At 25.3% G+C, this 13,975-nt stretch overlaps 1 protein-coding gene across 1 annotated transcript in view; it reads left to right on the top strand.

The window, feature by feature from the left end:
• Positions 1–13,975, top strand: part of LOC112604429 — a 179,225-nt gene that overhangs the window by 150,607 nt on the left and 14,643 nt on the right. The window contains exons 5-6 of the mRNA XM_025353473.1: positions 8,571–8,801; positions 11,226–11,495. Of these exons, the coding sequence (XP_025209258.1) occupies positions 8,571–8,801; positions 11,226–11,495 (501 nt within the window). The remainder of the gene's footprint in view (positions 1–8,570; positions 8,802–11,225; positions 11,496–13,975) is intronic.

The following is a 13,975-nucleotide window of genomic DNA, read 5'->3' on the forward strand; positions in this document are numbered from 1 at the left end:
AAGTAATAGTGTAATAAATCAGCTTTCAAATACGTTTTATTTTGAATTTTAAATGAAATACTTTCAATTCAAAAATTACTTTTTAGTTTGAATTCATTATAATATTATGCAATGTGATTTATTTTTAACTCAATGATGGTAAGACTTTGTTGTTTTAAACAATTCAAAGTACTTAAATTATATTAGTCCAAATGTTGATAAGTGTATAAAATCAATTAGTATAAGTTTTTTATAAGATATATTGATAATATGAACATTACTCATCAATTTAAGTATATTTATAAACTGGCAGTTAATATACAATTTATTTAACTACAAAAATAATCATTTTATGTAGAGGAAAAAATATAAATATTTTTTTATTTTTTTTTTTTTTTTATTACTTATTATGTCACTATATAATTTAATTTTAGTTTTCTATTTTTTAAATCATTAAATATTTTGTTGAAAATGTCAAAAATAACTATGTAATATATTTTATGACACACTAGTTGTTTTTCAGGAAATAACACGTTCATATCAACTAAATCATTAAATTAAGGAATACCTATGTGTTTATTTTAACTTAAAATCATTGTATACCATTTTATTCACAATCGTATCATGTTTTTATAAATAAACATGATATTAACTGAAGTTATTATGTTTAAAAAACTAATTTATTATAGTCATATTAATAATGGATGTTTAGACTAAAATTATTAAGTTAATTAGTAAATGAACAAGGTAGAAGTATTAGAACTAAAATATTTTAATGAAAAATAATATTTTAACTTAGCTTTAACTTTTATTTATTTATTATTTACAATTGGATGATATTGTGGATATTATGCTTAAGTACAAATTATCGATTTTTATAATTATTATTGTTTTTGTGTTGTATATTTTTAATTTCTTCCAGTTGAATGTTTTACTTAAAATTTTAATTGTATATTGATATCTATATTTTTACAAGTACCATAAAATCAATTTTAGTGTTTCATTTTTATGTAAATGTGATCAAAGCAGTGCAAAATGATATCATGGAGTAGTTTCACAGCAAAAATAATATTAAAAAAAATTCCTTATACATTGAAACTGTTATGACAAATATACATCTTGAAACAAACCATCTCTACACATAAAAAATATGGTTTGTGATGACATTTTAATTTTTATTTAGAAAAATAAAATAATGAAAAATCGCGATTTTATAATAAAATATAAGTGCTTCTTAGTGTTTTGCGTGAAAATACATTTATTCACATATTATTTTTATTTTGGGTTGGATTAAATTGCTATATTAATACTGCAGTTATAGACTATAATTTAAAAACTTATCTGACTGTCGAACTCGTGAACTTTGTCTACTTCATTATCTCTTAATTGACAACTATTGTTTAAAATACCACGATGCATCTGCTTCGCCTTTCAACTCCAGTAATCCATTCGGCCATTGTTGTTTTATTTCAGTGTAGGTATATGGGATGTATTATAATGTTTATCATAAGCATAATTATATATATATATATATAGATATATATTAATTTAAATAAAAATTAATTATGTTTATTGTATTTTTAACCCTTAGAATAATGATAAGATCCTCTGCATCAATTACATATGGGTAGTGTGGGTGGTGGGACTATGTAAGAAATTATTAAAGTAATTAAATACGAGGCTTTACAGTTTAATCTCGTTTAGTGTATGTATGTATATGCTCGTCGAATAATATATTATTATTATTTACGACCGTTCGTGTACGGCTCCGACTTAATAGCTACCTCCTAATTTATTTATACCTAAATGTATACACACACACACACACACACACACACACACACACACACACACACACACACATATATATATATATATATATTATATCATTATGAATCTATATCGAATGGACAGTTCTAAACGTGGTTCGTGTTTGGGTTAGAGAAGGGATGAAGAAAAAACAATATAGGTGTATAATATAATCATTTGTTCGTTTCTGTAGGTTTTTCGTGAATTCGCTAGTGTTTTGTACTATTACTCACGGTGCTCATAACATATTTATCAACGTAACATGAGAGCACACGAGCAACGATCGAGTACGATGCATATGTAATCAACCAAAGCGAAGAGTGGATTGTCGATATTTTACACAATGCATATACATAATTTAATTTATGTAGGGTATGAGTAATCAATTAATCTAACGAATCGAATCTATAAAATGTATATAAGTATAATTGGTGTCTTTCAAAGAAATTTGTTTTAATATTTAACGAAATAGTAGTTAATATATGGCTAAAGCATAATGAGTTTGACAGTTATTGTAACAACATTTTTATTACGTTCATTCGGTTTTAAGATCTAGTATGTGAAGCTTTGATAACGTGTTAGTTCAAATTTTCATTAGTTGACTTTACGTTATTGATTAAAATAAAAATATTAAATGTATAAAACTATATTACATGCTAGTTTAATAATAATCCCGTCATGATTTTAATATAATATGGTTACATATTACATGGTTTATCTTTCGTTAAATTTAATTTGGCCCCTAATCACGACCATCTCACTCTCAACTAAGGCTCAATATTTAGTTGGTTAATGTGATCATTTGAGGACAACAATGTTTACTTTGGTGAAATATAATTTACTAGTTCACATTACGAGTACCAGCCACATACAGACTAACGCTGCTCTTCAGTCAAAGGACTTAACCCGTTTTGACATCGTCGACTCCGCGTTTGTATCAGCTACTTATATTTATATAGGATGAATCCTAAACATAAACAATTCGTTTCCTCAACAAAATGTCTCCTCTCCTTGAAATTGTACAACTTGAAATATCTAATGGGTTGGCACAGAAAAAAATAATAAATTTGAACTTAAATTGTTATTGATATTATAAACAGATTTAAATCATGTACATTTAAATAAAAACATCACAAGTCGTCAAAAGAAAATTATACTGTCTTAAAAAAAAAAAAAAAAAAACTACCCTGTATTTATATTATATATGTAGCTGGTGTCTCGTAGTTACTTTGGTGGCCAATGTAAAGCTCACGTAAGGAAGACAAATGCTACTCTTGAGAATTACATTCGCTCACACACACACACACACATTTATAACCTTTCGTAAAAACTGTCATCAAGTATATTGTAAGGATCTATAGGGTCTCTGATATCTAGGGGTTCCACTTAAACTCTAAGCACCGCCATCATTGTCGTCGGACGATAATGTCCAATCTGGGAGTCACTTCGACCATTATTCATGTCCTTGTGAATAGCCGACCAGCTACCTTACTTACATACACATATTATATACATATATATGTATAACCTTTGCGATACCACTTCTGATTACCAATTCGAATTCCGTTCGATTTTCGTTTTTCTGATTTAATTTCATTCTCCTTACAGGCTCATTCGTTAAAAGTCTTAAAGACCGCTGCAAAATTTGTTCGATTTATGTATATGTACATTCAGTTTAGTCCTAGATAATTTTTCAATAACTCCGCACAGTCATTAACGATTGGTTTATTTAAAATAGTATTGTTAGACAAGGATTAAAGAAGATTAAATATCCACGCATAGATAAATTCTAAGAAAAAATAATCAATATTGTTTTATTCAAGGACAGATTTATTACGAAAATCTGGAGGAGGATTATTCATTTGAATGTACCTATACTACACAAATAATTTTTTTTATATAACAAATTTAAAATATCCACAATTCGATTTAATTTATCAAAAAAAAAAAAAAAAAAATGTTTATATATTTATTAATAGTTGCATAATGTTTAAAGCAATTAATTAATTTACTCATATTAGTATTATAGATTTTAATTTATAGTAGGTACAATAGATTTCTTTATGAATAGAATTGAACACACAATAAACATAATTAAGTTATTCGGTACACCCTATTGGAATGAAGCCAAGTTTTTACCCGTCTCAAAGTAGAATAACTTTTTTCAGATTTTTTCACAAACAATTTTCATTTTAAAATGACTATATAGTTAAATGATTAGATAAAATAATTATTGAAATCCATTTGGAATTGTTTATGTGTGTGGTCTTTGCTTAAGGGATATATACTTTGAATTTTTTCATAGGGCATTAATTATTTCGACCAAAAATCTTAATTTTTGTTTTTTCTAAATCTATTTTAACTTACTTAAATAAATTATAGTTTGAGTACCATTAAAATTTGTCTAGGAGATACCACGAAGGGGCAGTTCTCATTGACTTCTAACCAATTATTTAACTTAATTTTCAGATAAAAGTTCAAAAATTTTAATTTTAATTTTTAATTAAAATAAGTTAATTATAATTCAATTTATGTACACAGTCATTTTTTTTTAAAAATTCTATAAATTATTTATTATTTCAAATATTTGTTGCATACCCTTTTTTAAAACATTATTCTTAATATTGTTTTATTTTTTTATTCGTCTATTGCGTTTGTTGTATTAATTATTCTTTTTTTTAATGTTATATCTAACTGGTTTTTGTATACCTAAGTTGCAACTGTTAATTTTAATGTATGAGCATCTAAAATTAAAATTTTTAAAAATGTGTCAATGTATAAATGTGATTTATAAAAATGTTCATTAAAATTCACATGAAAGAATTCACAATTCTCTTTTTGTTCTGGATATATATATATATTTGAACTTGCACTAAAATTTGACCATATTTTTGGGAGAAATATTTCTATTTTCAGAGATATAATTGTAAGTTGAATAATCAACTTATTTATAATATGTTGACTTTTCTAGTATTATAGATATAATATCCTCGATAAATGATTCTAAATCTTCTTAAATATTTAAAAATATAAATCCAAATGTCCTTAGCTACCCATTTTCTATACATTCTGTACAAGGTTCTAACTCTTAAATTCTTTGGATATTACGATTGAGAATTGAAAAGGCAGAAAATAAGATTAGTTGAAGGCTAAATACATAATATTGCCTTATAAAAATTATAACTTACTGATTTCAAAATCAGCTGTTACATTTTTTCGTAACATTTATTCTGAAAATATTTAAAAGCTTGCGTAAAAGTTTCAAAGTTTTTATTTTTCAATAAACAAATAAATAAACCTAAAAGTTATTCTTTATGATATAAAAGGTAAATAACAAAGTCAAATATTTTAAGCAATATTCAAACTTTTTGTCGACAAAAATTGTATGTTATTCACATAGAAACATTAAATTTATTTTATAACAATAAATTCGAGTATAAATGTCTTTGAGTCTTGGTCGTTAACTAATAGACATTCTTCGCCATTTGAGGTAGATGTGTCAGTATTATATATTGCAGAATATATCTAATGTCGAAAGATTAGTTGGAAATGGACGCTTTTATACTCAAGATATATTATATATATATATTGATAAATAGTTGAAACATCATTACCTAACCGTAAAAATTAGAACATTTATTTGATAGAATTTCATTCAAAATTATTTTTTGAGTTTTTTCACAACTCTCATTTACCGTTTTTCGCTTACGATAAATCGCCACTTTTTGTGTATTAATATTTAATCACGGCCTATGGTATTTGTGTTCTATAATTTAGTTAATTAATACGTACCTAACTAGTTTTAATATATTGAAAAAAAAATTAAATTAAAATAAATACAATTTTTGAAAATACTTGTTTTACTATACCTTTTAATATTCTGGTATATTTTTTTTTGGCATGGCACTCATAGATTCGAATATTATATAGGTTAGATCAGTTTTTATTTATTTTTATTATTGCTTATCCGTATCCCGACTAAATTTATGAACGATAGTACTCGAGGTTCTCAAATTTTATCTTACTAATATAAATATAAATAAATTTGGTGAAAACGATGACCCCATGTTAAATTTTTCCCTGACTTACTCTATGTAGATTGTATATTGAGAAAAATTGTATTGTGTATTTATTGTGTTTTTTTTAATTAAATTGTTGATAACATACTAACTAAAGAAATTTTTTTTTGAATATTTAAAAAAGTTGATGAATTTTATTTTTAAACAATCTTAATTTTAAACTCAAATTAAGTATATTGCTAAATTTTAATTGTATTAAAAAAAAAAAAAAAAAAAAAAAATGAAAAACGTTCAAAAGAGTATTTTATAACTTAAAAAGCGCATACCTACCTTGAAATATACGAACTATCAATACTTCAATTTTTTCGAATGGTGGTTTACTTATGCCACTACAATGCTACGTGCTGCACAATACGTTTTTCGATCAGTATTCTGTATTTTAGTATTATTTATTGATTTATTTAACAAGATTTTCCCTTATATTATCAAAAGATGCATCAAAATGCATTTCCGACCATTTTACTAATCTCTGGTGAATAAAAAACTTTGTGGATTTTTTTTTTTTTAATCATTGGCTGTCGTGACACATATTAAAAATGACCTTTGCAAATGCTATTACAATTATTGCAGTGAGTCAGTAGCGTATTTACAAACTTATATATATATATTTTTTGTGAGGATGAGGTGACAGGAGAGGATACAAAAATTTTCCATTAGGGACGCATAGTCAGCAAAAAAGAAATTAATTTTAGTCGGCAATATTTTGAAGACTACACCCTCCCCCCCACAATTTTTTTCTGAGATCGTCCCTGGTTTATAGTTTTATACATGTTTTTTTTTTTTTTTTTGGTGGGGCCACTCCCTATAAAGACGCCATTACAGTGAATGAATGAGTTTTAAACTTTATTGCGTTTCGGTTCGAGTTCATCAAGTAAATATGGCTAACATAATATTGTATGATAACGACTTATCCCACTTTCTTCGAATTATATAACTTTTCAACGACAAATTATATTACTTTTATGGAATTAACAAAAGTGTAATATAACTTAAAAGTGAATTATTTGTTTCATAATCATAGTCTATTAGATAAAATACCTGGCTTTGATGTTTTAAAAAATATTGTTTTACGGTAAAATGATATGCGTAGTTCTGAATCTATGCTGCATATTGTTACTACTACGTATTTTATAGCAGATTAAGTTTGTTAACCATTTATTAATTTTTCCCGTATATAAACGAAAACTGAGAGATTTTTGAATATTGAATTATATAATACTTATATGTTTATTTATAATTTATTGTCTCAGTGTGTAATATGATTAAGTATGAATATTTGAGGATATAAATATTTCATGCACGATACTCTTTAATATGTTATGTAACCAAATTAGAACGTTTTATTTTATATATGATAATTTTTTGTTTTTATTTTTTTGTAAACTTAGAACATAAAAATGATTTATAAAAAATTGTTCAACAGCAACCGTGGTAAAATTTTATTGTACCGTTGTTTTTTTGTCTATATTCAGAACTTGGCATTTATTTAAAATTGTTTCTTTTTTTAACAATCTCCATGTTTTGAATTTTTTAGCTATTATATATCTTATATTTTTTGCAAAGTCTGGCGATATCATAAATTACATACCGTATAATAGTATATATATATATATATACGTATAGTACTTCACGTTATTAATGACACGTATAAAGAATCGTTATATTTGACACGAATACCTACTTTACAACATTAGTGCTATTTTAAGACGACTTTTGAAAGAAAAAATATCCTTATTCGTAAGACAATAAATAATGTAGAGTCGAAAAAAATTTCGACGTAAAATATGTTTTATATGACAGTTGTCTATAATACATTATGATGTATAATATGATTAGTATCGACCGAATTACAACAGTAACACAGACATGTCGTATACGACAAAAAACTGGTTAACTGTAAATAATGGTTATACGGATTTTTAATTTGAAAAAAAAACATAATGTGATAGTATTGTTTATTATTATAAAGTATAATATTATGATGAAATAGCCTTTACAACAACCACGATTATGTATCATTAGCTATAACTGCGGTTGACAGTACATTATCAATATTATATCCACATAAAGTCATAACGCGCGTTTGAACATTATCGCAGCTTTATGCTCGATCGGACGTGTGTAAAATACCCAATGTCCATAGTTTGTTATACACAGCTTTTGCCAAATGTCCGTGTTATTACGTTTTCGTTCAAATTACGTTAAAATTGATCTCGTATTGACGTAGAATTTAGATGAACTCCCATAGAAAGATTATAATATGTACTAAAATATAATAAACTCAGTGTCGTAATTTACCGAGTATAGTCATCACCTTCATTCTGTTATTGATAATATATTAATATTAAATTCAATTTTTTTTTTCATTTTAATTGTATTCAAAAACAATATATTAAAATAATTAGAGTTATTTTTACAATTCAAGGAATATCCTATAAGGATTCAAATTTTTTTCAAATTAAACAATCCTTTTAATATTACAAATCATTAGTCAAAAAAATTTTTTTGAATTTTTTTTAAAAATTCAAATGACTAATTTTTCAATTATTTAACTTTGTGTATTAAGGATAATTTTATTATAAAAATTAAACTACATTAAATACTGGATCCTAGATTAAACATATTTTGTATGCATATACTATACAGTAATAATATACTTCGAATTATTTTAATAATTTTTTTTTTTGTTTTCATATTTTTCAGACTTTAGTCTATAGAGATGGCATTCTGTTATCCGGACCGTTGTCCAGTCTTATTCAACACTTGGTCCCCACCACTGATTATTACCCAGATCAAGCGTATCTATTTGCGTTTATTCTTAGCTCCCGGTTATTCGTGAAACCACACGAACTGCTTGCCAAAGTCGTGGCTGTATGTCACGCACAGCAAAGGCTTGGTGACCAAGTATCGGCTGCTTTAAACCCTCTCCACAAGGTATGTATAATGATTATATAAATTTAATAATCATGTATTATGTAATATATACACAAATATCCTAGAGAAATCTGTAGGTTTGTTAAATTTATTGTTTCGATAGGTTTATAAAGTTTATGACTATGAAGTTTATATAGATTAATGTTGTCTATAGTTTTAAATTCATAAACTGAAATATGTTATAGGCATTCGTTGAATCAATTTACTCATTTTATAGTAATACGGAGTAAAATATTAAAATAATAATTTATAATTAATTAAATAGAAAATATACTTAGATTTAATATAATAATTTTATTTTTAATCCAGCATTATATGATTAATTTTACTATTTAATTTTATGTAGTGTATTAAAAACTTAATGATTATATAATAATTGAAATTTATAATTTTTATATTTATAGAATTTAATAATATTTATAAACTTAAGAAGTCAAAATCGCTCAAATACGTCGTTCTGAATACACGATTCAGATAAAAGGTAGTCAGTCGCCATTTTCTTGTTAATTTTTATATAAAATAATAATATTATTACCTTTATCATTGTTTAATTTTTTTTATCTTGTTTTAGAAAACAATATCTCTTCTTTTCTCTAATGCATAGATATTCTTTTATCTATTTAGTCAAATAATTCCACGAAATTAAACAGTATTTAACGTAAAATAAGAATAATATTAAAATTTTCAATTTTGAACGAAACACATTTTTTAAATATAACGAATACTACAGCGACATTAATTATTAATAATAATATATCATACAAATATCGAATCGTTATTATCCACATTTGACAATTTCTCTTATCCATGCATGCCAGTTTAAAATTATGACATTAATTAATATACAATAGTTCCGCTATACGTGCAAAACAAAAATTCTTTTCCGGTAAATTGAAAATTCAATACAGTTTTTGGTTTTACGTTCCTTATCTATTTCTAATTATAGATATAATAAATATATATAGGTATTCATGCTATTATATTTACTCAGATTTAATAAATCATGTGCAAGAGAACATCGACCTATTGGTATTATATTACTGTGGTAATATGGTAATATGTTATTTCCAAATCGTTTTGTTTCTAAAAGTTATAGTTAAAAAATAACATTTGACCACTTATTAAATCGGTTAAAATATTTAATGATTTAAAAGAAATGTTAAAAGTTTTTTAACAATTTTTTTTTTTTTTTTAAGATGCATATTATATTGATTCTTAAGTTGTATGTCATATATATATATATATATATTATACATCAAATATAATAATACAACTTATACAATTTTTCAATTTTTTTCAATTATTTTAGTTCTTTAAAAATATTGATTAAAAAATGTTTTTATAATAGAGTATTATAAGTAACTGATATATTATAGTATTATTCGATTATAATAAAATAAATTAATTTAACTCTTTTTCTACTTTAGATTGCGTTAATCCATTTAAATACTATTATTGATATTTTTTTTTCGTTATTTAAAATTAATGAAAAACGTATTTGAGATTGTAAGAGTATAATTTTTTGTGCAGGCGTACAATAGGACGTCGTCTATATACCGACCTGTTATTAACTTTTATATTATATATTGCTTTTTATTGCCGAGTCTATAAGATTTTTTTGGTTTAGTATGAAACAAACTTGCATTATATTACATAATATCTCATTATAATGATTGGCAATAGCGTTTTTTTTTTTTTTTTTTTTTTATATTTATTAGTTTATAAAATTGTCGCATCGCCCGTACTTTTAATAAGAATTAGGAAAAGGGATTTTCATTTTATTTTTACCGTTCAAGTATAAGACATTGTTGTCACGTTTCTATGTACAACGCTATATGATATAATACAAAGCTTGCACTCGAATAGTTTAAATACCACGTGATATTGTACGTTTAAATAATTGCTTCTTTTCTGCTAGAGGAACGAAATTTTTTGGAATATGTTTATGACATAGACCGAGATTCCAGACAAGTTATCCCTACATTGCATAAATGTAATATAATATTTTACTAAATGGATTTTTTTTTTTATCTCTATTATTACTCGTTTTATCGGTAATTTGTTGATAACCGTAATATTTATATCATATGAAAAGGGGAGAGAGAGAAATTATTTCCATATCCTTAAATCTTTTCTCACCTTAATGTTTAATAATCATCTATGTTTTAATATTGAATTACATTTTTTTATTAATAAGTACACATAAAGCGTATTAAAAATATTATATGTATACATAATAATTATTATCGGATTAAACTATTGTCAGTAAAGATGTTAAATTCTAAAAATACAAATAATTATGAATCTCACACTTCGCGTAAATTCGATTCAAATTAATGAATTAGACCAAATGTATTAAAATTAATCTTTGGACATGCAATATATAACACAATTTTATTAAGTTTTTTTCGTTCTCTATTACAGGATCAGCTGTCGCGATTCGTGCCCCGGTTAGTCCAACTATTGGCCGAGTGGACAGACAAGTTTCCATACGACTTCCGTGACGAACGGGTCATGGCGCATGTCCGGGAGATTACACATCAATGTGTGTCCGTTGAACCGGCTGTCCGACACCAAGTCTCTGCGATGCTACAGACGTTATTGCACAGGCTCACGGCTCTCGACAAGTACGAGACTTTCCTACAACAGACTGGCACTGATGCCACAGTTGGATCTGCTGATGCTTTATCACCGGTAAGAGTTGCTCATTAATATAATTATACATTTTTTTTTTCATAAAAAAGTCATGTATACTTTTATGTGAAAATGTAGTGCCTACTACCATGAATCTGCAGGGAGTATTTATAATAATTGAGTCGAATCGGTATTGTTTTTAAATTTTTAAACACTCGTACAGTTACTTTAAATGTTTATATTGTTTCGATTATTGATATGGTATATTATCATTCTTACTTGGAAGACAATGAATGATCATAATTTTCTATGAACTCTTTTTTTATCTGCGTTTGGTGTTCTATTTAATATATTCGTAATAAACAACGATTTGATTCATAAATCGAAGCCCTACAACAGTCTCAAGCATTTGTACTTAACTTTTATTTTGATAAACTTCCAACACATTAATTAGTCGAATTATGTTTGAAATAAAATGTGTTAAACAGCTTTTGTGAAAAATGTTTTATAAAAAAAAAAAAAAAAAATCAGATATTTTCTACTGTACTATACAATATTATAATCTCACTGGTAAAAAATGTCATCGTTTCCGCCAGTATACTTAGTATTAAAATAAGATATGGATTCCTATAATTTTCAAACTAGTAGAATCAGAATTGTATACATACTTCAGTAAACATTACATGTTTCGTTATAATGGTCACCGCATAGTGTTATCCAAGTCCTTTACCTCCAACCCTCTGGCACCGAGCGTGAAAGAACAAACGCTGAGTATAGATTAATATACGTTTATTATGCTATTACAAACGAGACGATGCTTATTTTTATTAAATATATTATCGTTTCGTGCATACATACGAGTGTGTGTTGCGTTAGATAATATATATCTATACGTTTAGATCACCCCCAAGTCGCGAATAATTACATTCCTCGTTTGCCTTGCGGTATATTATATAGATCCACAAACCGATCGCATTGCGATATTTATCCGTTTACATGTCAAGCGAATTTATAATTACCTACAATCTAAATGATGTACAGTGCGTTCGCCATTGAATTCAGGATCGGCTATGTATATCATGTGACCACGCATACGCGTCATTACGTATGCATACTTGTATGTGCATATATTATATCTGAAGATATGATCTATTTTTAACTTTGATACTATAATTTAAACTAAATATTTTATGCGTTCTCGCAAATTATATAAATATATCCACAACATTTTTAATGTTATTATTTACCTATTATAATATTATTATATTATATTTATATTTTTGATATAAAACCATAGAATATCATAACTTTTTTGCCTTTAATTTAATTTTTGTTTCCTCAAAAGTGTTGAATACTATAATAAAATTTAGTACCTAGTACTCATCCAGTGTTATCTTATACTTACCCAACATACCCCATTTAGATAAAAATATAATCGGTGATTACTTCAATTACTGTGTCGGTATTGGAATGTGAAGACCATAAATGAAAAACGTTCGACTCTTTTAATAGCTGTATTAAACATTTCATACAATTACATAATATGTTCTACTTAAACTATTTAATATCACGTTACTACTATTGACATTTATAATTTAATATAGTATTAGCTATTTATGATATTTACACATCTCTAATGACATGTATTCATTTTTGACAACGCTATTGAAAATGATTGCATTATTCCACGTTGATAGTTATTGTATGGTGTTTAATTGCATTTAAATATTTATGTACGTCGACCAATACACACTAGTTGTGGATATCTTTGAATCATGGTACATTTATCAGTATATACAATTGATTGCATTCGGTTGAATTTCAAGCTATCCGTAAACATGAATAACAAATAAAAATAAATAAATCCGATGAAATTGAGTTGCATGTAACTTCAACCAACCAAGCATATTATAATATTGTACCTCTAATATAAAATTGTATTTAAATTAATATTTTAAACAAGATGAATTGCATACTTATACCCCGCTTTTGTCATTTAATAATGCGTTTATTAAATTTATAATTTAAGGAATATATGATTATTGATTACTCTAAATACCATATTTTTAAATACTTAAAAATGTTTAAAATATTTAGGCAATACGAATTCTTTTTTTCAAATGAGAATTACTAATTCTAATGTAAATTTTTATTTGGGAATTGTTTAAAGAAACACATTACATCTAAATTGAAATTCCAACAATTAAATCCCGAGTTCTTAAACTGTATAATTTAAGATAAATTATAATCCTTAAGAATTGTTTTTTATAAAATATATGATTTATGGTTCTTTAGTGTAGTACTTATTAATTATTAATTTGAATTATAAAAATATTAGAAAAATATTTTTATAGATAACGAAATTGTCGTAAATTATTATTAAGTATCATAATTTTAAATCATCGTAGTAGGTAAGGATTTTTTAAATTAATTATTATAAACTATTATTTTTGATGTTTAAACATTTAAAAAACTATAATTATAATTAGTGTTAATTGATTTATTACTGAATTATTTTTCAAAATAATCATCTAAATAAT

This window comes from Melanaphis sacchari, unplaced genomic scaffold (genome assembly GCF_002803265.2).
Source record: "Melanaphis sacchari strain LSU unplaced genomic scaffold, SCAv2.0 Contig11_pilon_pilon, whole genome shotgun sequence".
NCBI classification, from domain to species: domain Eukaryota; kingdom Metazoa; phylum Arthropoda; class Insecta; order Hemiptera; family Aphididae; genus Melanaphis; species Melanaphis sacchari.